The sequence below is a fragment of the Apiospora kogelbergensis genome (assembly GCF_038363985.1).
Source record: "Apiospora kogelbergensis strain CBS 113332 chromosome Unknown utg000005l_segment0_segment0, whole genome shotgun sequence".
Taxonomy (NCBI): Eukaryota; Fungi; Ascomycota; class Sordariomycetes; order Amphisphaeriales; family Apiosporaceae; genus Apiospora; species Apiospora kogelbergensis.
The window spans coordinates 2,979,002-2,996,159 of record NW_027117422.1 but is presented as its reverse complement, the minus strand read 5'-3'; the positions used below and the strand labels follow the sequence as shown (position 1 = coordinate 2,996,159).

Here is a 17,158-nt window from a genome sequence, read left to right as displayed (position 1 = left end):
GTCTAGAGGTTGACGCTCGCTTACAACGAGCCTAACTGGGCTCGGTGCCAGCAAGCTACCTACATTCTACGAGGAATGGGCCGTACGTCGTGCTTCTATCAAAATAGGGGTAGCTCGTATATTTCAGGGGTAGATTGGTTGAACATGACACATATTCGCTCTGGACGATTCATCATCACAATAATTCAAACTAAAGAAAATATGACTTGGAAATGATTAGGGCATTACTATCTCCATACGCCCATTGACTAGACCGCGGTTTCCGACACCAAAGCCCAAAAATCAAACACCCAAACACCAGCTATGCAAGCAACGGCGTCAAACATGCCAGCAATCAATGTGCAACGGGATGATAACATCAAACTACAAGCTCCCCAAAACCTCCTCCACCACCGCTGTCAACATGCGCATGCCAAACCACTCCGCCACCCCCTGATACACCGCAAGCCTCTTTAGCATGTCCTCGCGCTTGACGCTCTCGCCCCAGGCGCCGGAGCAGGTGCAGTGCTCAGCGAACTCGTTGAGGCGAACACCGCCACAGCGGGTACACTTCACGTCCTGAGTGGTCCATTCGACGACGCCACGCTCGACGTCGGCCATGAGCCGCTCCTCGACGCGTAGCCGGTCAAACTCTGCGTCGCAGAACCCACAGCGCCAACTCTTGGCCGCAGCAGCTCGGCGCAGCTCCCCTTGAATCTGCCCAGCAGGCGCATCGGCCGCTAAGTTGGCCGTCACCGATGCCATGCCTGGAAGCAGCGCCTCGTCACGGCACAGATCCCAGTCTCGCGCCAGCGTGCACTCGGAGCAGCTCCACTGCGCGATCTTGAGCGACGAAGACGGGTTCGCGAACGCCGCCTCCTTGGAGAACTCGCGCACGTCGAAGAAGGCGAGGAGCTCCTTGCGGAGTAGGCGAGCCTCCGTTGTGATGTTCTTGTCCAGAGACAGGACCTGCATGAGCGACTTTACAAGCTCGAGTACGGCGTTCTTGTTTGTAAAACGCTTGGTCTTCTTGGACTTAGAAGCGGCCGACGAATCTTCGTTCGAAAAACGGGACAGGTTGTCTTGAGTTCCTGGCAGGACGGGGAAAGACCAGTCGGATGCGAGTTCAGGGTGCAGGAGCTCGCGAGCTTGAGTGGCGAGCAGACCCTTGATCTCCTTCTTCAGTGGCTTTTCAAATTGTTTCGTCAAGATGATCGCATCTCTTTCGCTTTCCTCTCCATCCTTGATAGGTAGTTGTGTCAGTCGTGGCGTGGAGTTGGGATCACCGCCGTTCAGTGCCCCTGGTCGCTTCAATGCATGCATGATCTCAATAAACTCAACAACCCAGTTCTGGAAGATATCCTGAAGGCGTATCGGCAGGAACATCTTCATCTGCCAGTTCATGATGACCTCGAGTTGCTGGGTTTCGGCCTCGATGACCTCTTGACAAGCCTTTCCACCGTAGTTGAACTCATCATACCAAACAAGGTAGTCCCAGTACTCCTTGACTTCTAGGTCAATGAAATGGAACAGGGGCTTGCTCTTGATACTCTTGAGAATGTACTGGCTGTACGCATAGGCATTGCCCACCTCGGACTTGCTGGTTTGCAGGAGTAATCTGTTCGAATTGGCAAATACCACCTGAGATCCTACACGTCTAAAGTCCGCCATGAGTTGCAACAGGGCCTTGCGTGACATCATCTGCACGTAGTAGTGCAGAGCACGGTCGTACATGAAACTATCCGGCGATTCAACCCAGCGGACCAGGTGTTGAACGAGGATATCTGCCATCGTGCTGCCCTTACAAGCCTCAGCCCACCACGACTTGACCATCTCACGAAGGACCAGAACACCTGCATTGGCGAACGCATTCTCTGAGTACAAGGTGTCTGTGCCGTCGGCGCCGCTCGAGTCGGTAGCAGGGTTGAACGAGATGGAGTTCGCGCCTTCGAGTTCGTTAATTAGGGACGAGGTCAGAATGGTGTTAATGGCGAGGTTCCGAACGTCAAGGTCAATGCACACTGAAGCATAGGTACCAGGATTGTTGACAGAGGGCATGGATACAGTGTCCAAGGGGCCTGTGACATCATCTTGCTCATAACCAGCGTGGTCGGGACGGGACCCGGGGACCACCAGAGAACGACGTTATTCGTCTGCAGTCGACGAGCGTACGCGATGTCAATGAGGAAACGAGGATCGTCCCGTTCTAGATTGCAGAGCGGGATGTCGCCATATTTGGCAAGGTTCGTAAGATGCTGGATCCAGGCGCCGAGGTTGAGATAGTGAGTCACAAGACGTTTTGCGATTACCGACTGCCAGCCTAACGGTGGGAGCAGACCATCGGCTTGGTCAGACTTCAATGGCAGGATAGGGAAATCAGAAAGGACTGGAACGTCATGGATGAGCTGGTTGCGCTGCGATGACTGAACCACAAGCATCAATGGCCTGACTTCATCCTTCTTCATCTTCTTGATCAAGTCGCCAACCTCTAGATGCGCCTTTCTGCGTGTCGTGACTTGGGTGACCTTGAACTGCAATGTACTTTGATACTTGAAACACGCCTGCCACGAGTCATCCTCTGCCTCTTGAATGCGTTTGGTCATCAACTCGTTGTAGATCTTCGAAACATTAGGGAGATCGGACCCAGCGTCTTTGTTCTTCTGGAGAATGACAATGTGAGCCTGCTCTCCAGCCGAAGAAAAGATGCCGAATATCTGCCGTTCGCCCGCGGTGATGTGTGAGATGTACAGGTAAGCCAGCGGGTTTGTTGCGAGATAGCTTGTCTTGTTCTTGATGGGCCGCATCAGGCTGTTCAAGTCGAAGCCTTGCTCCAATCCCTTGCCCAGCACACCGGGTTGGCTTTCGTCGATGGTGGTCAAGTTTCCCAGCTGCAGGACTGCTCGAATGTTCAGGGGAACTTGTCGCTCGTATACGCCCTCAACACTGGGGTGATTGAAGAGCAGAGAGAACTTCTCGGCCTCGGCAAAGTAGATCTCCTCAGGGACTGTGAGCTTGAAAAGATGTGTCGAGGAGTGCCCATTCGGTAAGGTATGGTTGACCTGCTCCGCTTCGCAGCCGTCGACCTCAATGTCGGGCAGGTCTTTGGCCTTGAGGTTCAGAAACACTTGCCGCGGCACCTTGATGTTGAGCGTGTGAATCTTGGCATCAATCAACACAAATGCGTTTACGATACCGGGGTTGTCAGTCGCTCTGAGCTGCAGAAGCTGCCACGTATTCCTAAATGTGACCTCTGCTTGGTTACGGAACGTCTGCTGGATGTTGCTGCCTACATTCCCACGGCGCTCACCGAATAGGTGGCGTCGTCGTACACGAGCAGCCTTCTGGATCTTCCACTTCTGCTTCTGGTACTCGAGGAAAGCAGGATAGTCTTCGGAGGGATCGGGCATCGTCTTGGGGAGAGCAGCAAAGGGATCGACGCTCTCCTTTTCGGGCTCGGGTGATTTACGCTTCTGCTTTGTCTGGGCAGGTTGCGAAGCGCTGATGACAGCGGAGGTACTCTTTGGTTTCAGAAGGTTCGCACCGTAGTCCTCCAAGTCTTCAAGCCGTGGTCCATTGAGATTCGTTATATCCTCTAATGGCCCTTTGCTGAACATATCCGTCATCTTCTTCTGCTTCATCTTGTCGTCCTTGATGTTGATTCGTCTCTGAAGCCAGTCGGGATGCGCTACACGCGGCACTGGATTCCGCACCTTCTGCAGCGCAGCCGGGATAGTAATGAGCTTCTGGATGACCGACCCAAGACGCTCCAGGTAGTAGTCCCAATCGAGGAGCGCCCGAGGATCTGTATCTGATGGCTCTTCCTTGAGCCACTTGGTCAAAAACCTGCGCTTGATTTCGGGCTCAGCCGAAAAAATCGCAACAGGGATGGCACGCTCGGTTACGGGCGCGTTGCGCGGCTTGGCGCAGATAATATACTTGCAGTTCAACCCCTTATCCTTGACCATCTGCTCGCCAAGAAACTCGGCCAGGCGTTTGGCAGTTGTGATAGAAGTGGACTTCTGGTTACCGTACTCTTCGAGTGTCTTCGACATGCTTCTGTTCTCGCAAATCAAGTCAATGAGTTCCTCGTCTGCTAGCGTTGTTCCTTTGGTGTTCAGCACATCCAGCCACCTGTTTGCAACCTTGGCGACAGCACCGTAACATTCTGCCAGCGTTGTTCCCTCCAAAAGAACTTGAAGATCTGCTGCTGGAAGATCTTGATGAGCTTCAGTTCACCACGACGCTTGACCTCGAAACCCTTCAGCTCAGCCAGACTACCGTCATCGTTGAAGACGGCATACCGCTTCTTCAAGTTCTTGTCTTCTTCCTTTGAGGTAGGCAACACCATGGCCTTATAGGGACCGTCCACTTCGAAGAAAATGGAGTTGTCGCTGTGTGTCTCGTACTTGAAAGTCTTGGGGTCGACAAGCGTCTGGTATTGATGGTTTGTGAACTTGGCATGTACCTTGTGGTTCAACATGACACAAGGATACGAGATCGCAAGCTTCTTGCCGTTCTTCATCTTGAAGGCAAAATTCTCGGGGAAGGTGGCTGGTAACATACACCAGATACCATCGGTATCCAGCTCAAGTGGTCGACCAAGCCGTTCGACGAGCTCTTTGGCAAGTTGAATGATAGTAGCACCGGTCAAACAAGTGACACCAGCCATTTCCAGAGAATACCACCGCGAACCCTTTCGCATGGCGTAACCATAGAACGAGTTGAGAATGACTTTGTGAGCAAGCTGAAGAGAGTCGTATAGTACGATCATCTTCTTTGCAGCCTCGACCTCAGAGCTCGGAGCGCCAGATGACCGTAAGGCTTCCGTCTTGCCTTTCCAGACCTTGGTCTGGCCTTTGTAGTCGTAACGTCGGTCTCGGAAGTCTCTGACAGTATTGACATAAAACGGGTTTTCTCTCTGGCAGATGATGGCCTCTCGCACAATGGTAGTCTGATTACGGATCTTGTGGTAGACCTTCTGACTGTACGTCGTCAAACGCTTTCTTACGAGGCTGGCCTGCTCTTCTTCTGATAACTCGGACCACGACCGCATTGGAGAGTTGGGAAACCGGCCAGGAAACCTCTCATTTTCCAATGCGTGTCGAATCATGTTGTACTCGTCGCGCTTGGCGGGCAGGTATTCACCTCTCCAAGCCCAAGGCAGCCTCCTATCACAGGTCTTGCCGGGTCGGTTGAAATCGCATGCTGCGCAGTCCGACTCTGGAATCAAAGAATCCGGCTGCAGTCGGTTAGTCGTCATGATATTTGGGTACATGGAAGCGACATCCAAATGGTAGATCAGAGGGTTCTCGCTCCGGTTCGGTGTCTCTTTGAGCTTCATCAGCCTCTCTACGATCTGGGCTTTAACTTCCTCGTAATTGGTGATGTCGTCTAAAGACTTCTTCTCTTCGACAGTAATGCTGAACTTCAGGGCAGCGTCTAGGTCGTTGAGCAGCTCGTCGATAGCTGTAGTGTCTACCGCAAAGTTGACCGGGATGTCTGCTCGAAACACGCCAGCCTCGATACTTTCAACATGTCCACCGACGTATGTCTCGGCATCTAGCAAATGACCGTCCCAAAACGACTCCTTCGGAGCAATGTACTTGTTTGGAATAACAATGTTCTTTTGGTAGGCCTGCACCATCAACAACATCTCACAAAGTGTACCTGTTCCCTTGCGCAACACGTCATCACCACCCAGTGGCAAAATCGTACAGAGCGAGAACACAAAGGGGTGGATGTACTTCATATAGAGATAATATGTCGCGACAGCATCGGAAACGGAGTACTCGGCCAGAGTCTGTGGTCTTTCGGCTGCATATGGTGTCATGAGTTCCGGATCAAGTTCGTCGGGGTCGTAGCCAAGCTTGGCAACGGTGACGGCCTTCAAACCACGAGATCCTTGGGGGAGATAGGAGTCTCGGTTTACCCACGCAAAACAGTCCATGTGTACACCGTACGTGCACTTGTAGATGTCTTCGTTGTCCTTCCTCCAGCCGATCTCGCGATACATGTCGATCCCGTTGATGCTTGCTCTTGTCTCCACGAACGGCCAATCGAAGAAATCTCCGTTGTAAGTGGCGATAACTGAAGGTCGCGCCTCTTTGATATGGAGGAAGAAGCGTTCTATCACCGCCTTCTCATCAGGCTCGTTGAAGATCATAAACGGTCCGGCGTATTCGGGTCTGGGGGTATATTCGAAGTCGGAAATGTCCTCAGACACGATCTCTCGATTTGTGATGAGGAAACCTTGACCATCAATCATGTACGAAATCATCATGATTTGATCCACCGCCGCATCTGGAAATTTAAGGGGCAGCTTTGTGGTTTCGATATCGTAGGCCATGACAACCGGATCTGCTGGTGCCAATCTCTCCTCGTTCAAAGTTATTGTCGTTACGCCATGCTTGGCCTCGACGAAGTACCATCGTCCGGCTCTTATGTCTGGTTCTTGTCAGTATCACAATATATGTGTCTGGGTCGAGAAACAAACCTGTATCCATCATTACTCTTACATGGTACGGAACATCGTACTCTCTTATATCGACAATGAAGTCGCTTGCATCGGCAAAAGAAGCATTATTTCGTCTATCGTCGTCTCGTGAATCGTCAAAAAGGTCGAAGCCGGCTTGTTCGCTGTGTTCCTGTTAGCAACCGGTTCCCATTCTTCCCTTGGACCTTATCTTCATCGTAATACCGCCGCGGATTCTTGCAAGGATATAGGGGGTACTACTTACGCAGCAACCTCGGCATACACATCAGCAGCATCCATCGCCTTGCGGTTCTTCTCAGCGAGGGGCAGGATATCCTTCCTCGCCGCCATCAGGTCATTCACGTTTCTGAAATTGAGTTGCAGGAACGTTCTCCGGTGCCCCAGCAAGTGGTTCGGCATGTTCAGGTCCTCTCGCTCTACCTTCTTGACTGTTTTCACCACGCCGCCGCCGGGAGCCCGCTTCACCCACTCCTCGACCTCGCTCTCGTGCCCTCGCCGCACCGCGATCAGGAAATAGGGCTCGAATTCGAACGAGGCCTTGAAAGTGTTGCCGTCCTCCTCAATGAAGTAGCAGTCCAGGGCAGCGCGACCGCCGTCACCGTCCTCGAGACCCAGCGTCGTCGGCTGCAAGTTGACAAGCCACCCTTCCTTCTTGCGGCCCGATTCGTACCGCGCATATCCCATGGACTCGTCGATCTGGTGGGCGAGGGCGGCCCGCTCCGCCTTTTCGTCAGCGGATGTGCCTTCGGCGCGCGAGGAGGCGGCAAAGGTCTGGGGGCGGCCGCCGTGGAAGGCCTTCTTGCCGCCACGGCGGGCAACACCCTTGGTGGGCTGCCTTCGGAGTGACGTGTTCGGCATGGCGGATGGTCCCCCGTGGTATCTGGCCGGTGGGATGTGAGGCAGGTTCAGGGGGAACACTGTCCCTCGTTAAAGAAAAGGGAAAGGCTCAAGGGTCATAGACTTGAGAAATCACGTCCACTTATAATCATGAGATGCGCCAATGGAAGTGAAAGCCTACCCAACTGGTACGCAAGAATCTAAAGAACAGGGTATTCAAGAGCCCTTGGCAACTTCGGAATAGTGAGCGAGTATCAGTCAGGAAAAGGCATGTACCAGAAAACCAACATGGGCAATCTCCATGCAGAAGCCGAAATCCACTAAAACGCGGCGCGCAGAAACGACGCGTCTGACTTGCGCTGCACGGCGCGTTCGGGTCGCCGAACTAAAGTGGTTTTCCACTGACAGATGCATGCAGGGAAAAGCCCCTCTAAATGCATACCATATGGCATATGCGTGCACCCCTCCTACTCGCGCGTCATAGCTCCCATTGAATTGGCCTCAAAATGGTTAGTGGTTTTTGTGAGTGTATAGACAGGTACCTTGGCACTTGGAAACCTTCGATTGCGCCCAAAATTCGAGGACTCGTCGTCGAACCACCACCAGCTCCAGCGGTTCTCGACCACGCACAATCCACCATGGCGCAAGACAACGAGAGACCGCCACACGTCCGTAGTCCTCCGCCCGGAGCTACGGCACCCCCGACCACGTAGACCAACCCCAAGTATACGAAATCTTCCACGGCTCCAAGCCCGAGGACCGAGACGGCAGCATATCGACGGCAAGCAGCAATGCAGCGCCACAGACGCAGGAAGGAGGCGGCAAGCGGCCAACCGTATCGGAAGGGTTCAAGACCATAAAGAAAGACGATTGGTACAGAATACATCAAATACCATGTGCAAGAGAAGGCTTCATGACCGGCATAGTCACGGGCTTCGTAACTGGGTCAGGCAGGTTGATAGCTGGAGGTGAGTAATGGGTTCCTGCACGTCATCAGCCTCGGTTATGGCATTTCTAAGTATACACATTTGCAGGCAAGTTCTCCAAGGCTGCGAACTGGGGCGTCGGCGGTTTCTTGATATCCAGTCTGGTCGGCTGGGAGTATTGCCAATCTATGAGAAGAAAAGAGAAGGCCGCCATGGCAAGGGTCGTAGAAGTCATGGATCGTAAAAAGGCAGAAAAAATGAAACTGGCTGAGGAAGCGGCAAGGAAGCGAAAAGAAGCCGCTGAGAAGGCCAAGGAAGAGGCTGCGAGGAGGTGGTACAAGTTCTGGTGATGCTATGATTTCTCTTGCATCCAGTGGGCACGGCGACTTAAATGCAGCCTTGCTTCTTTCTCACATTTCTCGCAATAGTGGCGAAAGCGCTGCCAGGGAATATCTAGTATAACCAGCACTGTAAAATTAAAATTACCTTGAAACCCCTTACTCCGTCGGTATGACAATTATCAGACTGGTAGGTTATTACTTGTCTACAGAAAGCATCATACGAGAAGCAGCACTTTCGCAATCAAGGGGTGCTCGAATCATATTGTACTATAGCTATTTTACCCACACCGTTGGGGCAAAGCATAAACGAGAAGCTGGTCTTGAGCCAGAGCTATATGTAAAACGGGTATTTCCCGGCTCCTCGTCAGACTTTTGTGCAAATAGTGGTATCGTGGTTAAACTCCTGAACTCCAGTCCATTGTCGCTCGTGTTCCAAGATCTCTTTCAGGTCATGACTACTGCCTCAGGCTCTGCCTCCGAGAAGTGCACCCGTATCATGGAATGACTTCGTTTCAGAACCGCGGCTTCGCCGAGCTGTTCCCTGCGTTTCTGGTTTCTGCGGGCGCGCGCATCGCTCTCTTCGCGCTTTCTGTACTCCGAGAGCTGCTGTCGGCGCTTCTGTGCGCGCGCATAGGCAACAGCGGCTGTGGGTTTGAAGCCGATGCCATTCAATCCGGTTCCGTCGTCATCTTTGTCCTCTGCATCGTACACCGTGATCTCATCCTCGTGCCACGTAAGAGCGGCACGAATGGGATCGACCACAGCCGTGTCCTCTTCTATGCTTGTCTCGACTGCCTTTCGTCGTGACAAGTGAAGAGGTGGAGTTCCTGTCCTTCTTCTACTGCGGGACTTGGAATCAGTAAGCCGGTTAATGGAAGGATAGGACTTCTTAAGCTGTCCCGAACTTCCGTACTTGGCCTTCACGATCCCGGGGTCAACTCCTTGGAAACTGAGCCTCCCAGACGCGTCAATCCCTATCGGGCCGGCCGAGTCTGAGCTTGCTTTGCTGTTTGTCCCAAAAGCTGCAACGGTATCGACATCTGGCATCTTCACTCGCTTGCGCAAGTTGGCGTCGCCATCGTCGTCCATTTGCTGGTCCATGCTGCTGGTGCTGTTGCTGCCTGTATTGCTATTGCTGGAATTGGAACCCCTTGCACCATCGAAGCCGAAGACTTCAGGCGCTGTTGCAAAGCGTGGTCGGCCAGTTTGTTGGAGATGGGTGTGTTCTGCTGCAGGGCTGGCGTCACTGCTGTCGTTGCTTTTACCGTTTTCGCTGCCGGCCGCGTCCGCGCCCGCCAGGATACTAGGCTTGGTTGATGCGCTGACCCCACCCCCGCTTTCCACCAAAGCCAAATCGCGAAACTGGTGGGCAACCTTTGTCCTGGGACTGTTGTTGCCGTCTTCGGGTTCAGATGGTGGAAGGGTTGGTGCCTCAAAGGAGAAGATCATATTGGTGATATAGGGATATGTGCTGGCAGTAGAGCTGGCTGCTGAGGCCTGGCGTTGCTCGTTGACAACATCGTCCCTCTTGCGTTTTGGTGTGGACTGCGAACCCGGGGGTGTGCCTGAGCCCGTCATAGTAACTCAGCTTGGTGGCTGCAGATCAATTCGAGAATGGATATCGATTCTTGGTAGTTGGGTGAATATGGGGTAGAGTTGTACTTCCGAGTCTGGGCCTTTTGCGTCCAAGCAGGAGAGAGGCAAGATCAATCGAGTTTGGGCTCGAACTGTTGGTGATCAATGAAGAGGAAACCGCAGAAGTCGCAGCTAAGAGCACGGTTGCGTTAGGTATGTTGTTCCTTAAGGTATCGAATAATTGAATGTAGCATGGAGTCGGGATCCCAGGGGTTCAGTCGTCCATCAGGTGCATTCGTGGTTGGTCATCGGGCGAATCGGGGCGGGAGGTTGCAGGTGCCAACTGGTGTATGGTGCGTATATTCGTACTTGACTTAGCCGGGGCAGAAGGTCAAGGGAAAACAGACCAGCAGACCACAGCCAGTACTGCACATGTGGGCAATTAATTGGTTGGTTTGACACGCCCCAAACTCGAGTCGAGAGGCTTTGATGGTTGAAGGGTCCCGTGCTGACGGTGAGTGTTTGGTTCCAGGTCCGGATTGGTGGTCGGAGCAAGACGCCCAGAATGGGGATTGGAAAGAGGTGGTTAGACAGTGTAGGTACAAACAGCCTCTGCTACGTACAGCGCTGCAGGCTTCTCAGTTTTCTTATGTTCCTTCTGTCATCTGTTCTGCATCATCGACGTTCATGCGGCACGATTACGGGTTCGACAGACGTACTAAAGTTACTTAGGGTCAAAGGTCTGTCCGATTGCATTCACCGCATTGAATACCCCTTTTGTCTGACATCATCCACAGCGATACCCTCAGATGAGCGGCTGGGAAAGGCACAGAAGCCAAACCTAACTTCTCACCAAAATCGGCGGGCTCTGACACGGACGTGCATGCAGATGCAGGCACATTGATCTTCCAAGTCATGGCCGTCTGTCTACCTTGAGATGAGCGCTCAGAAACGCGCCTCCCACTCGGGTGTCACTTTTGGGGGTTGGAGAGTGGGGAAGAAGGGGAAGAAGAAGAAGAAGAAGAAGAAAAGCAATCGAGCCATCGGGATGTGACTAGGTAGTTAGACACATACAGAAGATGCAGTAGGTACCGTTTCTGCCTCACCTGCTCACCATGTCTTCCAACAATCTGATGTTCCCATTTATCCCCCTCCGAACACCCCTACTGTACAGCCCCCAACTTTATGGCTTCCTATCTCCAAATTACCCCGCCTAACCCCACCACGACCGCCAACAAGCTGTCAAGGCAGGAAGCTCTGCAAATAGCCTGAATTGAAACTCGCGTCGTCGTCATGGCATTTGTACTCCTCATACTTGCCACGACCGTCATACGAGATGCGTGATTTCCTCTGTTAGACCACGTGTGGATAGAAATACATAAATCTATGTCCAGAGCCGCCCAGAATAAAGTTAGCATCGTATCAACTTACATCTCAAGGCTCAAACAAATCCTGTGCCCTCCCCATCCATCCTAACAGTCTTTTACAGTGTAGTAGCAGCTCACAACTCTTCACTCAAACACGAAACAGGAACATCCTAGCGGAAAACATGGCCTCCGAGATCGAGTTCCTGCCCCTGGGCGCCATCATCAAGACCTTCAAGGTCGACGGCACCAACATCGTCCAAGGCTTCCCAACGCAGGAGCTCTACGTGTCGCACAACGGGCCCTTCTTCGGCGAGACGATCGGACGGGTCGCCAACCGCGTGAGCGGCGCCAAGCTCAACTCCATCAACGGCGGCAAGTCTTACCCGCTCAAGGCAAATGACAAGACCAACAGCCTGCACGGCGGAGACAAGGGCTGGGGCAAGCGGGTGTGGGACGGGCCCACGCCCGTTGGCCTAAGGGAGATCCCGGGCGTCAAGCTCGACGAGGGTGGCGAGAGCGTCCAGTTCAAGCTGCGGAGCGAGGACGGCGACATGGGCTACCCCGGCGAGGTCCTCGCCACCATAACCTACACGACGGGCACCCAAAAGATCGACGGGAAGAACGTGACGGTGTTGGGCATGGAGTACGAGGCGGAGCTGGTCAGTGGCGCAGACGAGACCGCCATCAACATGACGAATCACTCGTACGTAAACATTCACATGTTGCAGACTGATACGAATGCTATGCTAATCTTGACCATATGTTCAGATACTTCAACCTTTCCGGCGACCCTAAGATCGATAACACGGAAGTCCAGCTGTGCACGAGCTCTTACCTTCCCGTTGACGATAGCGGCATCCCCACCGGCGAACCTACGACATTCCCCAAGGTCAAGACCGACTCGAAATTCCTCCTCGGCCCCACCGACCCGGACATTGACGACTGCTTCGTCGTCGACCCATCTGCCTCTCCTAGCTCCGTGCCGATCGATACTCGGTCCAGATCTCTCACCAAGCTTGTTTCTGCGCGCCACACGAGAAGCAAGGTCAATCTCGAGGTCCTTAGCACCGAGCCGGCATTCCAGTTTTACACTGGAAAGTACATCGACGTGCCTGAGGTTAGCGGCGTGCCGGCGCGTTCCGTTCGGAGCGGTTTCTGCGTTGAGCCCAGCCGTTACGTGAACGCCATCAACGTTGATGGGTGGAAGAACCAGCAGCTGTTGAAGAAGGGCGAGAAGTACGGATGCAGGATTGTGTACCGCGGATGGAAGGACTAAGAGTTGAGACGTAGCAGTTAAAAAGTAACATATCGTGAATTAGAACCCAAATTTAGCTCAATTGTATAGGTCTTCCTCCTCCTCATCTGCCTCTTTGACTGTGGCGGCAGGTGCCTTGGCTTCCTGTTTCCTCCATAGCCCAGCAAGAAACTCATTTGTACTCGCCTCCTCGATGCTTTTGTCCTCCCGCTTGCGTAAAAATCGCGGAAAGCGAAGGCTAAGCCCTCGGTCCTGGCTCACTAGACCAATAGCTGCTGTGTACGTTGGTGATAACGTTATATCCGCGAATGCCATCTCCCATACCTCTTGTGGCTCGAACCATACGTCGGGGTGACCACTGTACTCGACAAAGCCGGGTTGCGTCTTGCGGGTGTTCTTGTACTTCCCCTCACCTTGGTGACACGAGTTCTTGTCCTCGTTGTCGTCGGCATTGTTTCTTGCAACTTCATGTCCGACATCTTCAATTTCCCCAGACTCATTGTCGTAAAACTTCCTATTGGCTTTGTAGAAGGCATCTGTGAACCCACTCATGCATTTGCATACAGCCTCCAATGTACCAGTTTCCTCGTTGCGTACTGCAAGAAGTATGGGAGACCACCATTTGGCCTTGCGGCCGGATCCGTGCCAAGCGGCGACCGGAATTAAGTCAAGCGTATCGAAAGACGCACTGTAGTCCTTCTTCACCTTAAGCCAGGAGTCTAGACGTTTGTCGGGTTCGTAGGTGGCCAGCAACGGCTTGCGACGCGACGGCGGCTTCTTCTCGCCAGCAGACTCGCTAGCTTTCGCCTTCCCCTTTCCTTTCCCTTTCGTTATCCTGCCATTCGACTTAGATGGCGCGGAAGGCCCACTCGTCACGACATCCTCTTGTGCTCCTTCTTGCGCATTGACCGGCGGCACGGGCGCGTCTAGGAGATTGTCAAGTATCTTCACCATGATGCCTTCGCATTTCGACCCTGTCGCTGACTTGAAGAACTCTAGCACAGTCTCTGAGTCCTGGGAAGTCGCATCCATATTCTTGACCCACGTAAAATGGTGTGGTACCTCGACGAAAAGGGACTTGAGCATATCCCGCCTCTCGCGAAAAGGTCTGTCGAGGAGAGGCTGTCCATTCAGATACATAAGATCAAAGGCAAACAGGCAGACACTGATGGTGATCTCGCCAATGACTACGTCCTTGCGCGCGCGGTTTGTCAGGGTCTGGAAGTTCTTCAACTCGCCTGTCTGTTGGTCCACGGCGACAACTTCACCTTCCATGATGAAGCTGGTGACCCCTTCGCCGCGGATCTTGGGAACCAACTCGACAAGATCGGGGTACTTGTCTGTCATGACCTCCAAGTGCCTTGAGAAGATTGAAACTTTCCCATTCTCGTCGCAATGTACTTGAGCTCGTTGTCCGTCATATTTGTATTCACAGGCGAAGTCGCGCCCTTGTAGCTTCGTGAGCATTTCTGAGAGATCTCTGGTAATACTTCCCAGCATAGGTCTCAAGGGGATGTGTATCGTCAATCCACAGCGCATGAGTAGTTCGTCACAGACCCCAGTCTCTAGCAAGATTGGTACAAGGTCATTGTAGTTCGGCCGCCGAGCGAAACACGCCTTGACAATCTCCTCCGGTCGGCTCCAGACTTCTGCCAGCTCATCTTTCTTCAGTTTGGATAACTCCACCGTGGAACGCAAGGGGAAGTCTGCATCAGCTGGGCGTGATAGCAGAAACGCTCGCGACAGCGCAATTAGCATGGTCGTCTTTACAGCGCCGATACGCAAATGTTGACAAAGAGTCCGTACAACGTATCGAGACTCTTCACCACCGCGTGCATCCTGCAGGAGCCTGTCGACAATGCGTTGTTTCACTTCAGCACTTCCCTGACCCTGGCTGGTCGCGATTTTTACAAGCGACTGGTAAACACTTTTGATAGTGAGCGGTTTAGGTTTTCGCAGGGTGAAGCTTTGTTTCTTCTTGGCCTCAAACGCAACATCGCCAGCATCGCCGTGCTTATCAAAGATTGCCTTCAAGGATCTTTGATCCAGGCCACACACCTGTTTGAGGGCTTTGGAGATGGCCGATCCGCCCAGGCCCAGCTCCATCGAGATGTACGGAGGTGATATGGAATTGGTGGCCAGCCATACCTGCATCAACATTAGTTACGACAATAAAGACGTCTTATCGAATAGCAGGGAAGGACGTACAGCTGGGAGCAGGCTGCTGGGGTCAGTTTCTATGAGTACCCTCAGACAGTTGACCAGTGTATCTACAATCTTGATGCGACTCGACGTGCTGTTAATCAAGATAAAACAGCGAGTCAAAAGCGCGTAGGATGCATCACCTCCCTCGGATCTCCAGTGATCTTGTAGCGAACGCATATACTTAGAAGGCTCAAAGGTTAAGGGACTTTCATCGAAGGGGATGGACTCGGACACGGTATCAAACGATGTCGCAATTGACTGGAGTGATAAAGTTCCCTTCTTATCTTGGGCTGATAGAGTGATGGGCGCATGCTGAGGCTTCTCCTCCGGATCTATCGAGCCTTTGGCGACTGCTCCTGGGCCTTTAGAAGACTCTGGCGGCGGGTTGGCAGCATCTCGCGCGCGTTGCGCGTCTTCCTGGTCCCATTGGGTTTGTAATTTCCGGGCCAGTTCCTCGTCAGTCAGCTCATGATCTGGCCGTGCATCATCATCTGGCTGATCAATCGGCGGTTGCTGCTGCTGCTGCTGCTGGTGCTGCGTGGCACCATTCTGCTTCTGCTTAGAGAAAAAGTACTCCAAGCCTCTCGAAGGCAAAGGTGGCTGCTTGCCATCATTGTTCAGCTTCCTCTTCTTTGATGGGCTTGGCATTGTTGTGGCTTTGACAACCGCAACTGTTCTTGCATAGCTGTGACGAATGCTGGATACCAGGCAGACACCTCCAAGACTAAGCGAGCGGAGTTGTAATTCGTGTTGGCCAACACCTCAGAGCGCCAGGAGGTTTGGGCAGTAGTTTGGGTCTGATGCTCGGTGGACGACGCAGCGTGCACGCAGATCGATGATGCAACCAAGGGAGGCGCATATGCATAAAAATGGTACATTCGCTTATCGCGCTAGACCCCCCTGTATGCTGACCAGCGTTCTTTTTGCAAGCCACCTTGAATCTCGACAGCCAGTAACTAGACTTCCACTGTACTACGAGACATCTTATGTTTGCATAGTCAGGTTATGAAGTTTTGGGGGTCAGAAGAGCAACATCAATTCTCCAATCTTCTCAAATATGTATGGCATGACTGAAAGACCAATCGATCCAACACCCAAGGATATGCCTCCTTTCAAACGATCGTACCGGTGGCAGTCATGCACCTCGCATTGTCCAATCCCACGTGTACAGTAAATCCAAATAAATGAGTGGCCGATAATACTTATGAAACCACTGCAAGTACCTCCTCATCCCCCGTGTCAAACACGAATCCATGTTGAATAGAGATTGCAACAAAAAAGGGCTATTTCGCCGTCCGTTGCTCGCTTATCGCAGCCAAGCTGATGGACCACAGCGCAATGGATGTCTCTCTAGTGGCGGCAGGTAGCGCCCTGAGAGTCGTCCATCTGGCACTGCCAGCCGTTGGCGCAGATGGAGGAAACAACCCAGTTGCCGTTATTGCAGACCTGGACGGTCGAGGTTCCATTCATTGTGCTGCGTCCGCTATGTTAGTAAGGTGTCACCGCTATTCTAAACACTCCAGAGATGGAATACTGACGTCGAGCATTGGTAGGTTCCACTAGGGCAAACACCACCCTGGGTACCTTGAGCAGCCGCGGCGGTGGCGATGGAGGCAATGATGATGCTGAGGAACTGCATTTTGGCTTGAGGGGGTTTTGGAAGAAACCGTAGGTAGATGATTGATGATGGAGAAGCAAGAGAGAAGCGAAGAAGAGGACGGTGGCACGAGTGAGGCTGTTAGTATTGCTGTTGATGCTGAAGCTGGTTGCTGATGCTGATGATCGAAGCAGGCTCAATTCCATCGTCCAAACACTGGTTTATATATTCATTTCATGGCCATTGGGATGGCCAGTCGACACATCTTCATCACTCAAAGCTATGCGCCCTGCGAGGAAAACCGGCCACCGAAGTCGACGGTCTGCGTGGTCACGACTCAACATCTCCATGCGTCTACCTAATTACCCTACATTGTTTCGGCACCTTGCTGGCAAGGTGTGTCGGGGCTGTTGAACGTCCACCTTAAAAATTGTCGTCGCTTGTCTGTCATAAGGCGAGGCCACAATCCAAATCCAATTCATGCTATTCATGTCAATGGAAATAGAATGCCATGCAGTAGTGCATAGGCTAAATCGCTTTGTCCGATGCTTTCACTCCTGTCAGACTGAGTTTGGTCCCTCAA

General features: G+C 52.7%; 6 protein-coding genes across 6 annotated transcripts; 2 read left to right on the top strand and 4 right to left on the bottom strand.

Moving 5' to 3' along the window:
• Positions 1-363: 363 nt before the first annotated feature.
• On the bottom strand, positions 364-7,330 carry PG998_007568 (DNA polymerase epsilon subunit 1; the record flags this gene model as incomplete). Its single annotated transcript, XM_066874384.1, has 5 exons — positions 364-2,057; positions 2,102-4,069; positions 4,111-6,423; positions 6,473-6,615; positions 6,717-7,330. The coding sequence occupies 5 exons, from the start codon at positions 7,328-7,330 to the stop codon at positions 364-366; spliced, it is 6,732 nt and encodes a 2,243-aa protein (XP_066730329.1).
• Positions 7,331-7,815: 485 nt separating this feature from the next.
• On the top strand, positions 7,816-8,585 carry PG998_007567 (uncharacterized protein; the record flags this gene model as incomplete). Its single annotated transcript, XM_066874383.1, has 3 exons — positions 7,816-7,818; positions 7,986-8,277; positions 8,344-8,585. 3 exons carry the CDS (start codon positions 7,816-7,818, stop codon positions 8,583-8,585), a joined length of 537 nt encoding a protein of 178 aa, XP_066730328.1.
• A 435-nt stretch (positions 8,586-9,020) lies between these two features.
• PG998_007566 (uncharacterized protein) lies at positions 9,021-10,154 on the bottom strand (the record flags this gene model as incomplete). Its single annotated transcript, XM_066874382.1, has 1 exon — positions 9,021-10,154. The coding sequence occupies one exon, from the start codon at positions 10,152-10,154 to the stop codon at positions 9,021-9,023; it is 1,134 nt and encodes a 377-aa protein (XP_066730327.1).
• A 1,546-nt stretch (positions 10,155-11,700) lies between these two features.
• PG998_007565 (uncharacterized protein) lies at positions 11,701-12,794 on the top strand (the record flags this gene model as incomplete). The annotated part of the gene is made up of 2 exons (XM_066874381.1): positions 11,701-12,221; positions 12,287-12,794. The coding sequence occupies 2 exons, from the start codon at positions 11,701-11,703 to the stop codon at positions 12,792-12,794; spliced, it is 1,029 nt and encodes a 342-aa protein (XP_066730326.1).
• Positions 12,795-12,851: 57 nt separating this feature from the next.
• On the bottom strand, positions 12,852-15,626 carry PG998_007564 (ATP-dependent DNA ligase; the record flags this gene model as incomplete). Its single annotated transcript, XM_066874380.1, has 2 exons — positions 12,852-14,921; positions 14,982-15,626. 2 exons carry the CDS (start codon positions 15,624-15,626, stop codon positions 12,852-12,854), a joined length of 2,715 nt encoding a protein of 904 aa, XP_066730325.1.
• Positions 15,627-16,328: 702 nt separating this feature from the next.
• Positions 16,329-16,617, bottom strand: PG998_007563 (uncharacterized protein; the record flags this gene model as incomplete). The annotated part of the gene is made up of 2 exons (XM_066874379.1): positions 16,329-16,461; positions 16,517-16,617. 2 exons carry the CDS (start codon positions 16,615-16,617, stop codon positions 16,329-16,331), a joined length of 234 nt encoding a protein of 77 aa, XP_066730324.1.
• Between the last annotated feature and the right edge of the window lie 541 nt (positions 16,618-17,158).